This window comes from Oryzias latipes, chromosome 1 (genome assembly GCF_053564925.1).
Source record: "Oryzias latipes strain Hd-rR chromosome 1, Olatipes_Hd-rR_3.1".
Taxonomy (NCBI): domain Eukaryota; kingdom Metazoa; phylum Chordata; class Actinopteri; order Beloniformes; family Adrianichthyidae; genus Oryzias; species Oryzias latipes.
The window spans coordinates 42,991,582-43,003,937 of record NC_136237.1 but is presented as its reverse complement, the minus strand read 5'-3'; the positions used below and the strand labels follow the sequence as shown (position 1 = coordinate 43,003,937).

Below are 12,356 nucleotides of genomic sequence, written 5' to 3'. Positions count from 1 at the left end.
GTTCCGAGATTGTTATTAGTGCTTCGTGATTTATTAGTTTGGGATTTATTGTTGGTTGTATCCTAAATATAAATGTGTCTTGCACCTCCCTGCCACCGTAGGTTTCGTGATTTGCTGTTGTGTTTCGTGATTTGTTCATTTGTACTGGGATTTGCTGTTGCTGTATCTTAAATGTAAGCGTGTCTTGCACCTCTCGGCCACCGTAAAAAACACTGCTCTAGAGGAGATCTGCATGGAGGAAGGGGCCAAAATACCAGCAACAGTTTGTGGAAAAACCCAGCAGTCAAACCTAGAAAATGTTTGACTGCTGTCATTATGAATATAACAAAGTATTGAGTTGAACTTTTGTTGTTGACCAAATACTTATTTTCCACCATAATTTAGAAATAAATTCTTTAAAAATCAGATGTTATTTTCTGGATTTTAAAATCCCTCCTTTTGCTGTTTTTAAATCTTCTTTAGCTTTTTTAACTTTGTCATTTTAACATGAGACATCCGTTTGTTTTATACATTTTCTTTCCCACAGTTTGTGAGTTAATTATTAATCGTTGTATAAATTTCCTTTAGATCCTGATGACTCGGCATCCGTCAGGGTTCGACACGTTTCCTCAGCAGACGTGTTTTTGTGGGTCAGCCTGACCCGCACTTTGTGTTGCTGTGCGATTATCACCACCACATTCTTGTGTAACGTTGAAGCAGCTTGAGTTTGGTAAAAAGGGCCGGGGGGGGGGGGGGGGGGGGGACTGGGATGGGGGTGCATCTAAGTGGACGTTTGCCTGCAGGCGGGGGCCGACCCCGTTGCTCCATTATGTAGCGAGTCTGTTGAGAGAAACGAAGCCTTTATGAAGCCTAGGTATTCAGGAGTGATGTGTTCAAGGCCCCTCCGTCCTTTCAGTGCCCATGGGATTGGCTGAGTCCAGGACAGATCTGGATTTCTAGAAGAATCAGAGATATGTTTGGGTTTATGTGTCTGAACACCAGAGGAAGTCTCTTCTGTCTGTTAGCAGAGTTTAGGGACATTTTCTGAACACGAGGATCCCTGTTGTTTAAAAACAAAAAGCATTGTTGTTTGTCTCTGAGGTTTAAACTCCTCCCCCTGGCTGCCATCTTTAAGGCAAAGTGATGCATTGAAGGTCTAAAGGATGTTTGGTCCACGTGTTTGTGGATCGGGTTCTGAGAGCGGTTCTTTGTAAACTGTTACTGTTTAAATAAAGTTGAACATCGGACGCAGACTGTAGATGGTTCTGCAGACTGTGGGCGGTTCTGCAGACTGTGGGCGGTTCTGCAGACTGTGGGCGGTTCTGCAGACTGTGGGCGGTTCTGCAGACTGGGCGGTTCTGCAGACTGTGGGCGGTTCTGCAGACTGTGGGCGGTTCTGCAGACTGTGGACGGTTCTGCAGACTCTGGGCGGTTCTGCAGACTGTGGACGGTTCTGCAGACTCTGGGCGGTTCTGCAGACTCTGGGCGGTTCTGCAGACTCTGGGCGGTTCTGCAGACTGTAGATGGTTCTGCAGACTGTGGACGGTTCTGCAGACTCTGGGCGGTTCTGCAGACTGGACGATTCTGCAGACTCTGGGCGGTTCGGCAGACTCTGGGCGGTTCTGCAGACTCTGGGCGGTTCTGCAGACTCTGGGCGGTTCTGCAGACTGTAGATGGTTCTGCAGACTGTGGACGGTTCTGCAGACTCTGGGCGGTTCTGCAGACTGTAGATGGTTCTGCAGACTCTGGGCAGTTCTGCAGACTCTGGGCGGTTCTGCAAACTGTAGATGGTTCTGCAGACTCTGGGCGGTTCTGCAAACTGTAGATGGTTCTGCAGACTCTGGACGGTTCTGCAGACTCTGGGCGGTTCTGCAGACTGGACGATTCTGCAGACTGTGGACGGTTCTGCAGACTCTGGGCGGTTCTGCAGACTCTGGGCGGTTCTGCAGACTCTGGGCGGTTCTGCAGACTCTGGGCGGTTCTGCAGACTGTGGACGGTTCTGCAGACTCTGGGCGGTTCTGCAGACTCTGGGCGGTTCTGCAGACTGTAGATGGTTCTGCAGACTCTGTTTCCCAGCTTCCCTGTGGGGTTCTGGGTCAGGAGGTGGATGATGTCATTGAAGGCGTTTCCAGCCGTTCCAGATGCTGGCAGCCCGTTTGTGATAAACAGTTGTTGTTTATCTCGTGGTCACGGTCGGACAGACCGCGCTCCGTGGGGATGTAGTGATGGGGGGTGGGGGGCAGGATTACATAAGAGGCGGGATAACGGCGGTCTCCAGATGCAGAACTGTCCTCTGTCTCTTCACGCCGCTTGTTGCGTAACCAGAGAGGGTTAAATAATTCTCTCAGATCTTCAGTTTTGGAAGCTGCTGGATTTTTTTTTTTTGAGTGACAGCAGAGCGGGGGGGAAAGCATACGACCAGCGCCAGCAGACACGCCCCCTCAGCTGGTTACCGTCAGATGGATCAATATTCATGTTTTCATGCTCATCCTGGAACTTTGTGAAGAAACTGGATTTTCTAGAAAGGACTGTAAAATAGGAATATTTTTAGGTTCGTTACCCCGTCAGTTTCTTACACACAGAAATAATGAATAATGACTCAGAGACAGTAACTTAGCTTTTGTGGAGGTTTTACTTCGCACAAACACGAAGGGGACAGACATGAACATGGTACATTCAAAGTCCGAACCAACGAGCTCAGGGATGGGCTTTGGTATAAAAACCCTGCATTAGCATATTCAGAAGATGGTCTGAGGATCTTCGTGTGAAAATCACGCCCACAGGTTACTGCTGGAGGGAAGCTCCAAGGCTAAAGTGAAGATAAGTCTGAGGCCTGCTCAGCAGAAAACATGCACAGAAAAGAGGGAGTATGGGAAGAAACTGTTAGAACAATAGTTTGGCTGTGCTTTCTTCAAATGTAATATAATTTTGAGATGACAATACATGCTCAGTGAATTAAGTTTAAACCATTAGTGTAATAAAAGTTAAAGGCAGTTTCTAACTATTCTTCACATACCCCCCTGTTTGTCATATCAAAATTATACATGGATAGTCAGCAGAACTCCTGTCATCATCAACCATACACCATTTCACGAAGATTTTCAGTATAGGCAGCATATCGGCTCTGCATCGAAAACAAAAATGTAGAGGTACATGTAAATACAAAAGAAAACATAAAATCAACGTGAATAAATGAGCATATCAGAGGTGGTAGGTGAAACATGTGTGTTGATGCGAAAACCTCCAGGGCTAAACTTATACCATCTGTGTGAAACATTCAGTGAGCAGTCAGGGAGGGCAAAACTCATCAACGGCTCTGTGCCCCTCAGCAGCCATCACTAGAGATACACATGCATCACCAGTCCAGACCTCGGCACAAAATTATTAATTAAAGTTACATAGAACAAGAAACATAATAAGAAATAAAGAAAATAAACAAATTGAAATCGAACAAAAGAAAAACAATAAAATAAATCTGTAAAGACCAGTTTCAACCACGAGCGGATGCGAATTAGGTTAAGTGTTGGCATAATGCTGATAGAGTCGGCCTGACAGCGATAATTCATTTGACACATGGAATCAAACAGGTGACGAAAAGAAAAAAGAAAAACAACACACAGAGGACCGGAGTGACTAGTTTTATCAGTACACTCCACCAGAAGTAAACCAATAAAGTGGGGACCCAGACCAGTAGGCGTCAGTCATCTGAGAAGAAATTTGTGATTTAAGGGCCTTGACCTCGCTGATGATGTGAATGAGATCTCCAGAAGAAGAGGGAATAAAAGTACAAGATGAAACCACGAGGAACAGCTGGACCCATGTTAGCTGGTTCGAAGCTCACTGTAGCTGGAAGAGAGCAGCGCTAGAGGAAACACACCAGGGAGCGCCCCTCGCCAAGAGTAGTGTCACACTGCGGCGGCTTCGTAGTTGGACTTCAACCAGGGATGCGTCTCAAAATGTCAGTCTCATAGGCTCTCAGCAATTTACAGTGGCTTACGTGAATCCAGGAGGGTCGTTCAGCAATGTGTACTGTAGGTGGCATGGTGAGGAGAACCTTGTAGGGGCCTGTCCACCTGGGTGTGACCAATCAGTCCGTTAAATGGTCTTCAGGGTAAAGCAGGTCACCGACAGAGGCCTTCTGGTCAGGATGCAGAGTCTGTGGGGAGGAGAGAGCTGGAGGCAGACTCAATGTTTCCTTTGTTCTCACAGCTTTCTTCAAACAATCATGTAAATCATCAATGGTTTCAGTAGAGCCAGGCATGAGAGTAGAAAAAAAAAAAAAAATCAGGAAAAAAATAAAATAAATAAAAATTAAAAAATAAAAATTGTGAAAAAACACATTGAAAGTGAAACAGACAAGAACTGCGTCTCATTTTAACAGCAGCATGAACAGGCTGATAACAGTTTGACTAATGGTAATGCTTGGACGGAAGGGAGTAGAGCACACTGCATGTGATTCTGGAGAATTCGCACAAGAGAATCACAGGTGACATTGTTTCAACTATCAGCCGCGCAAGCAGCTGCAGCTTACAGCGAGTGAGTAAAGGTGGGGGCTGATCAGATAAGGTGGTGAGGTCCGGGGAGAGAAATAATTTTGCTAGAAACAGAAACTAAATGTCCCGAAAATTTTAACTTGTGCTTGGGCCAACTGGAGTTTAGTTTTACTACACTTATTGCCCTGAGAGTTGAAACTTAGAAAGATTAGCAGACATGTCCATTAAAAAAATGTAAAATGTAAGGCGAGTTAGTGAACCAGAGATCCTCAGGAATGCTTTTAAGGGGTCAATCCTGATTTACAAGCAGAAATGCAGGGACCTGATTAGTGGGGTCAGAAGGCTGCAATCAAACTTTTTATGAGCAGGGGAGAGTGAACTAAAAAAAGGGAAACCTGCACCAGCCATCCGAGTCTGATCATGTTTATACAAGAGGGAGGTCTGTCCTCCACAAAATGATCCACATCTGCTTTGTAAGAAATGATACTTTCTATTGCTTTTTCTGAACATCTACCCTAGTCCATGTCCTAAACACTAAAATACCCCCAAAAAACATACTAAAACACGTCCTATCATTATTCGGAGAGCAGAGAAAGCTTTTATATCTGCTTACAATGGAGAAATCACCCCTCCTTTCTGCGAGTCCTCATCAGCCTGTCTGCAGGCTCGGGCACGCGCACTCTGATCTGTGAAGCTGTCCCCCCCTCCTTCTACTCTGTCCTGCACTCTGAGGCTGCTTAACTTTCTATGAAATCCATAATCTTTAAACCATTTATCCAAATACTTGATTTATGTCTGATCCTGACTTCCCACATACTTCCAAACTTTATGAAAAGTTTTCTGGACCTGATCAATGTGCTTTTTTTCCTTTTAGTGAGATTTTGTGAATGAGTCCCACCCATGTTTTCTAGGGTTATGAATGACGATCAGCCACAACGTTCTCAGGAATTCATAGACCACACCAGGCTTCTACAAGAGCTAAATCCCTTGCGGATGTGGCTGTCCTGAGAACCAGCTTCTCAATTTCAATCACAAACCAGAGCTCCCACCCAAGTAACCCTTTTTATGGATCCTCCAGCGCTGAATCTAATCAGCAGAAAAAGCTTGGAGAATCAGAAAAGAAGCCTAATTATTTGTCAACTGAGTCACCATATTCATTATGCATTTATTTAGAATAAGATATGAATCAAAGCCATCATGAGGCATTAATCAAAGCGAGCATACACCACAGAAGCCGTCGCAGAAAGCAGACACAGACAAGACATAAAAAACGTTACACACACATGAATTCCCCGGAGCTCCGTTTGTTCCCAAATGCCGTGCACGACGCGCCTTAACCGAATCTGTCCCTAAGCCGTCCACACAGCCGACAGCACGTTTCAACCGATTCTGTCCCTACGTCGGGACACACAGCTTCCGACGGGTTTCAACCTAATCTATCCCTACGTCGGGGACACACAGCTTCCGACGGGTTTCAACCTAATCTATCCCTACGTCGGGGACACACAGCTTCCGACGGGTTTCAACCTAATCTATCCCTACGTCGGGGACACACAGCTTCCGACGGGTTTCAACCTAATCTATCCCTACGTCGGGGACACACAGCTTCCGACGGGTTTCAACCTAATCTATCCCTACGTCGGGGACACACAGCTTCCGACGGGTTTCAACCTAATCTATCCCTACGTCGGGGACACACAGCTTCCGACGGGTTTCAACCTAATCTATCCCTACGTCGGGGACACACAGCTTCCGACGGGTTTCAACCTAATCTATCCCTACGTCGGGGACACACAGCTTCCGACGGGTTTCAACCGAATCTATCCCTACGTCGGGGACACACAGCTTCCGACGGGTTTCAACCGAATCTATCCCTACGTCGGGGACACACAGCTTCCGACGGGTTTCAACCTAATCTATCCCTACGTCGGGGACACACAGCTTCCGACCGGTTTCAACCGAATCTATCCCTACGTCGGGGACACACAGCTTCCGACGGGTTTTTCTCTGACGCTACACACTTCTCCCTGTCATCTCCCGTGAAGGAGGACACATGCACCCGCAGCAGGCTGACTGCAGGCGCTCCTGTGGTCAGCGTGCACGCGCAGCACTGTGACTGCACACGGCTCTCTCTGTTCTTCCCCAAGAGATGAGGCACCCACACACAAGACACAGACACAGTCAACATAAAACCCTAACAAGTAAAGAGAGGACAGACTTTCTGTGTGGCGTACTCACTTCAAGCAATGAACGTCGCTATTTGATGAGGGTCCGACGTCACCGGGGGCACCACCGGACCCAAGGGCGAGGGCCGCCGATCCTGAAGGCGGATTGGTCAATGCTGAGGCTGTGATCTCAGACCGCTAGCGGTTTTCAGGCAACCCCCCCCAGGGGTTCCAGCGATGTCCAGGGCGCGCGCCGGCCGGCTCAGAAGGACCAAATGTGAAGAAACTGGATTTTCTAGAAAGGACTGTAAAATAGGAATATTTTTAGGTTCGTTACCCCGTCAGTTTCTTACACACAGAAATAATGAATAATGACTCAGAGACAGTAACTTAGCTTTTGTGGAGGTTTTACTTCGCACAAACACGAAGGGGACAGACATGAACATGGTACATTCAAAGTCCGAACCAACGAGCTCAGGGATGGGCTTTGGTATAAAAACCCTGCATTAGCATATTCAGAAGATGGTCTGAGGATCTTCGTGTGAAAATCACGCCCACAGGTTACTGCTGGAGGGAAGCTCCAAGGCTAAAGTGAAGATAAGTCTGAGGCCTGCTCAGCAGAAAACATGCACAGAAAAGAGGGAGTATGGGAAGAAACTGTTAGAACAATAGTTTGGCTGTGCTTTCTTCAAATGTAATATAATTTTGAGATGACAATACATGCTCAGTGAATTAAGTTTAAACCATTAGTGTAATAAAAGTTAAAGGCAGTTTCTAACTATTCTTCACAAACTTCCTTCTTCTTCTTCTTTCTCTTTGGGCTTTTCCCATCAGGGGTCGCCACAGCGAATCATCCTTTTCCACCTCACTCTATCATGGACATCTTTTACCCTAACGTTAGCCAACTTCATGTCCTCTGTTAAGACATCCATATATCTCCTCTTTGGCCGTCCTCTTGCCCTCCGGCCAGGCAGCTCCATCTCCAACATCCTTCTACCAATATATCCACCATCCCTCCTCTGAACATGTCCAAACCATCTCAGTCTGGCTTCTCTGACTTTGTCGCTAACACAGGCAACATGAGCCGTCCCTCTGATGTACTCGTTCCTTATCCTGTCTAACCTGGTCACTCCTAAGGAGAACCTCAACATCTTCATCTCCGCTACCTCCATCTCAGCCTCTTGTCTCTGTCTCACTGCTACCGTCTCTAACCCATAGAGCAGAGCTGGTCTCACCACTGTCTTGTACACCTTTCCTTTGAGTCTTGCTGGCACTCTTCTGTCACACAACACTCCTGACACTTTCCTCCAACCGCTCCAACCTGCCTGCACTCGCCTCTTCACCTCTTTTCCACACTCCCCATCACACTGAACTGTTGACCCCAAGTACTTAAACTCCTGCACCTTCTTCACCTCAGCCCCCTGTAACCTAACGCTTCTACCTTGATCCCTCTCGTTCAGACACATGTATTCTGTCTTACTACGACTGACCTTCATGCCTCTTCTTTCCAGAGCAAACCTCCACCTCTCTAGCTGTTCCTCCACCTGCTCTCTACTCTCACTGCAAATTACAATGTCATCCGCAAACATCATTGTCCAGGGAGAGTCCTGTCTTACCTCGTCTGTCAGCCTGTCCATCAGCATAGCAAACAAAAAAGGACTCAAAGCTGATCCTTGGTGTAGTCCCACCTCCACCTTGAACTCCTCTGTCTGACCTACCGCACATCTCACCACCGTCATACTTCTCTCATACGTGTCCTGAACTACTCTGACATACTTCTCTGCCACTCCAGACGACCTCATACAGTACCACAGCTCCTCCCTCGGCACCCTGTCATACGCCTTCTCTAAATCTACGAACACACAATGCAGCTCCTTCTGACCTTCTCTGTACTTTTCCATCAACATTCTCAAAGCAAAAATGGCATCAGTGGTGCTCTTACGGGGCATGAAACCATACTGCTGCTCACAAATCTCCACCTTCTTCCTAAGCCTGGCTTCCACTACTCTTTCCCACAGCTTCATTGTGTGGCTCATCAACTTTATTCCTCTATAGTTGCTGCAGTTCTGCGTGTCACCCTTGTTCTTAAAGATCGGAACCAGAACGCTTCTCCTCCATTCCTCAGGCATCTTCTCACTCTCTAGAATCCTATTGAAAAAACTCGTTAGAAATTCCACTGCTGTCTCTCCTAAGCACTTCCATACCTCCACAGGTACGTCATCAGGACCAACGGCCTTTCCGCTCTTCATCCTTTTCAGAGCCTTCCTAACCTCATCCTTTCCAATCTCTGCTACTTCCTGCTCCACAACAACCACATCTTCCTCCCTTCTTTCCCTGTCATTTTCCACGTTCATCAGCTCCTCAAAATACTCCTTCCATCTTTTCTGTACACTCTCCTGGGTTGTTAGCACCTTTCCATCTCTGTCCTTAATCACCCTTATCTGTTGCACGTCCTTCCCATCTCTGTCTCTCTGTCTCTCTGTCTATCCTGGAACTTTCTGTTCATGGAAAAAAATCTGAACTTTATTATATTTTTTGCAGGTTTTTGTTTTTGTTTTCTGTTTTTATCACAAATATTTCTTTAAAGAAATTCATTTCCAGACTATAATTACTTTGAATGCATTTTGTTTAGATCACAGGCTGAGCACTTTATACAATAATTAAAAGAAGAACAAATTAAAATAAAATGATTAATGACGAATGACCAAAGAACGACTGAGACTCTGCAGCTATTAAACAGTATCTTTGGAAGTTCAGGTGATATGGGGGGAGGAGTCAGCTTCTGGTCCAATCAGGAGGTTGGATGATGCTTCAGAGGTTGAGGAACATGTCACCACAGTTGGGACCCTTGGAGTCCCCCAGGGTCCAGCCTGGGACCCCTCCAGTTTATCCTCTGCTGGATGCATTAGCTAAGCGTATGGGAGGAAAATGGAAACTTCTTTGCAGACGATGCACTAGTCTTTACGTTCTGCAGCTGTGGAGCAGAGGGAGCGTTGAGGTTTGCAGGTTTGATTCCTGCTCTGCTTGCTCATGTGCTGAAAATGAGATGCTGAACGCCACACAGGTCCCAGTATGCTGGTTAGCTCCTCCCACTGCAGCTCTGCTACTTTCAGTGTGTGGTGTGGACAGAGCCGTAGGTAAACGCTGTTGGTACGATTCTGTATTTCCAGCCACAGAAATCTGGTTCCAGTGGTCTTTTGTCCCTCCAGCTCTCTGTAGTTCCTCTGATGAGGACTACAGACTGGTGCTGGGTAGATGAGGAGCTCACACGTCGACGCGTCCTGTGTGACGACCTCTGTCGCTCCTCGCCGCTGACGGCGTGATCCTAAACGCTTGATCAAAGTGTCGTGTTTGCTTCTTCAGCTCTGAGTGCAGCTGACAGGAAGCTGATGACGTTCCCACTCATCCCAGCTGACGGACACGGCTCTGACATTTAGAGGCTTCCACCCAGGAGGACGCGGGGGGGTGTTGGTTAAATGCCAGCCGGCTGAGTGTCGCGGTTAACCTGCCAGAGTCATCTGACCAAAGAGCAGTGGTTAATGAAGTGGAAGGAAGCGCTGATGAGCGGCGAAGGGCTGCTGGGAGCGGGGCGCCCGGATCTCACCTGACAGGTCCGCCGGTTTGAGGATGAGGAGTGATGAAGAGCGTCGCCTTCATCACATGATTACCTCTTTCCCGTCCCGTTCCATCGGAGGGAAAAGAGAGACGAAGCATGAGTGGGACTGCAGCAAACAGAGGCCTGGAGAACTAAAATAAGAGATAAATGACACCCATGTGGTTCTAGTTCTGCCTTTAAGATGGAAAAATATTCATCCAAAGACTCTTCTGCCAATAATCACTGATATATGATAAAGATCTATCTATCTATCTATCTATCTATCTATCTATCTATCTATCTATCTATCTATCTATCTCTCTCTCTCTCTATCTCTCTATCTCTCTATCTCTCTCTCTCTCTCTCTCTCTCTCTCTCTCTCTCTCTCTCTCTCTCTCTCTCTCTCTCTCTCTCTCTCTCTCTCTCTCTCTCTCTCTCTCTCTCTCTCTCTCTCTCTCTCTCTCTCTCTCTAACCTTTACTGTTCTTTATTGATCATTTTCCCATTTAGGATCCTTCAGAATCTTAATTCTGGATCCACCTCTCTGTCTTTCCTGTTATTCCCTCAGTTGATCGTATTATTGTGAATGTGACAGGAAGTAGAGAAAGCCGTTTAGTTTAGTGCTATTGCTGTGTTTTACTGAAGTTTGACTAAAGTTGTCATTGAGACTTTTTCCAGAGGCTTTGGAACCGTTCTGCTCCTGATCACATCACAAACGTTGGTTCTGCTGCCCCTCCACCTCTTTTTTGTCCCGACAGTCCTCGTGTTCTGGAACCCAAATGTCTGGAAGTTGAAGCTTTTTGGGTTCAAGGTGGAAAAGATTCTAAGAATTAGACGACAAGTCGGGATGCGGCGACTCCACTTGATGACCTGGATGAAGGAGAACCTCCATGGACCGGTTCCAGTCTGACGTTCCTCTCGTGTGTGTTGACAGTGTGAGTCGGTGTAAGGAGATGGACGCCGCTGTGAGGGCGCGGCACGCCCCCATGTCTCCTTCTGACTTCTTGGACAAACTGATGGGAAGAACGTCGGGATACGACGCTCGGATAAGACCCAACTTTAAAGGTTCTCCGCTAAACTGGATTGAGCTAAATTGAGCATTTCTGTTGGATTCTTGTAGTTTTTCATGGCTTCTTTTTGAATCTGTAGCCCTTTTTAACTCTACTCAGCTTCAGAAGTTCCGTCTTTTCGTGGATGCTCTTCTGACGGTCGTGTCTCCGTGTCGTCCTGCAGGACCTCCGGTCAACGTCTCCTGTAACATCTTCATCAACAGCTTCGGCTCCATAGCAGAGACCACCATGGTAAGTGAGGGTCACCCAGACTGCTCTCTCTTCAGGGACCGCCTCAAACATTTGGAGCTTTCGTTCATAAATATGAGTTAAAAAGGAAATGTTTTCAGGATTTTACCCTGAAACAGCGACCGTCTGTCTGCAGACGGTCTGTCTGTCTGCAGACTGTCTGTCTGTCTGTCTGTCTGTCTGCAGACAGACCGTCTGCAGAGGAAACAACACTGTTGTTGGAATTCAGCATTTTCCTGCTTTTCTGTGACCTCAGACCTGCAGATCTGGTTTTAAAAGCTCTGTAGAACTGATCAGTCTTCTGTTAAAAAATCTGTAACGGAGAAGATGAAGAAAAGAGAAATGAGTTAAAACACTTTAAGACGGAATTTAAAGTCATTATTCTGAATGGATGGGTGGGTGTTGCTCTGCGTACATAGACGACTGCAGGTTTACTGAAAAATAGAAATGAATGGCACTTAATGGCGGCCCGCCCCCCTTCCCATCCCCTCTGCATGGCTGAATGTCGTTCCTGATCAGGAGGACGGTTTCTGGGCAGATCTCCTAAAGCAGGTGGTCTCCTTAGACATCCCAGCTCCGCCTCAGACACACGAGACGTCGATCAGAGCAAACATTATGGGATGTCCTCAATAGAAGCATCCACAGAATGGAAGCAGCTTCATTTGCAGAGAGGAAAGCCCCTGACAGAAGAATGATGGAGAGGAGCAGACAGAGATGAAGATGGGAGGAGACAGCTGCGCAGACAGGAATAGCAGACGTGCAGCAAAGACGTTTAGCGGCTCTGACAGCAGAGAGACGCCAGGAGAGGCCGGCTGCACTCTCCCTG

General features: G+C 47.0%; 1 protein-coding gene across 4 annotated transcripts in view; it reads left to right on the top strand.

The window, feature by feature from the left end:
* Positions 1–12,356, top strand: part of glra3 (glycine receptor, alpha 3) — a 50,166-nt gene that overhangs the window by 19,622 nt on the left and 18,188 nt on the right. For all 4 annotated transcript variants that reach the window (XM_011493313.4, XM_078948927.1, XM_011493311.4 and 1 more), the window contains exons 2-3: positions 11,167–11,297; positions 11,466–11,533. In XM_011493313.4, coding sequence (XP_011491615.1) covers positions 11,167–11,297; positions 11,466–11,533 — 199 coding nt within the window. The remainder of the gene's footprint in view (positions 1–11,166; positions 11,298–11,465; positions 11,534–12,356) is intronic.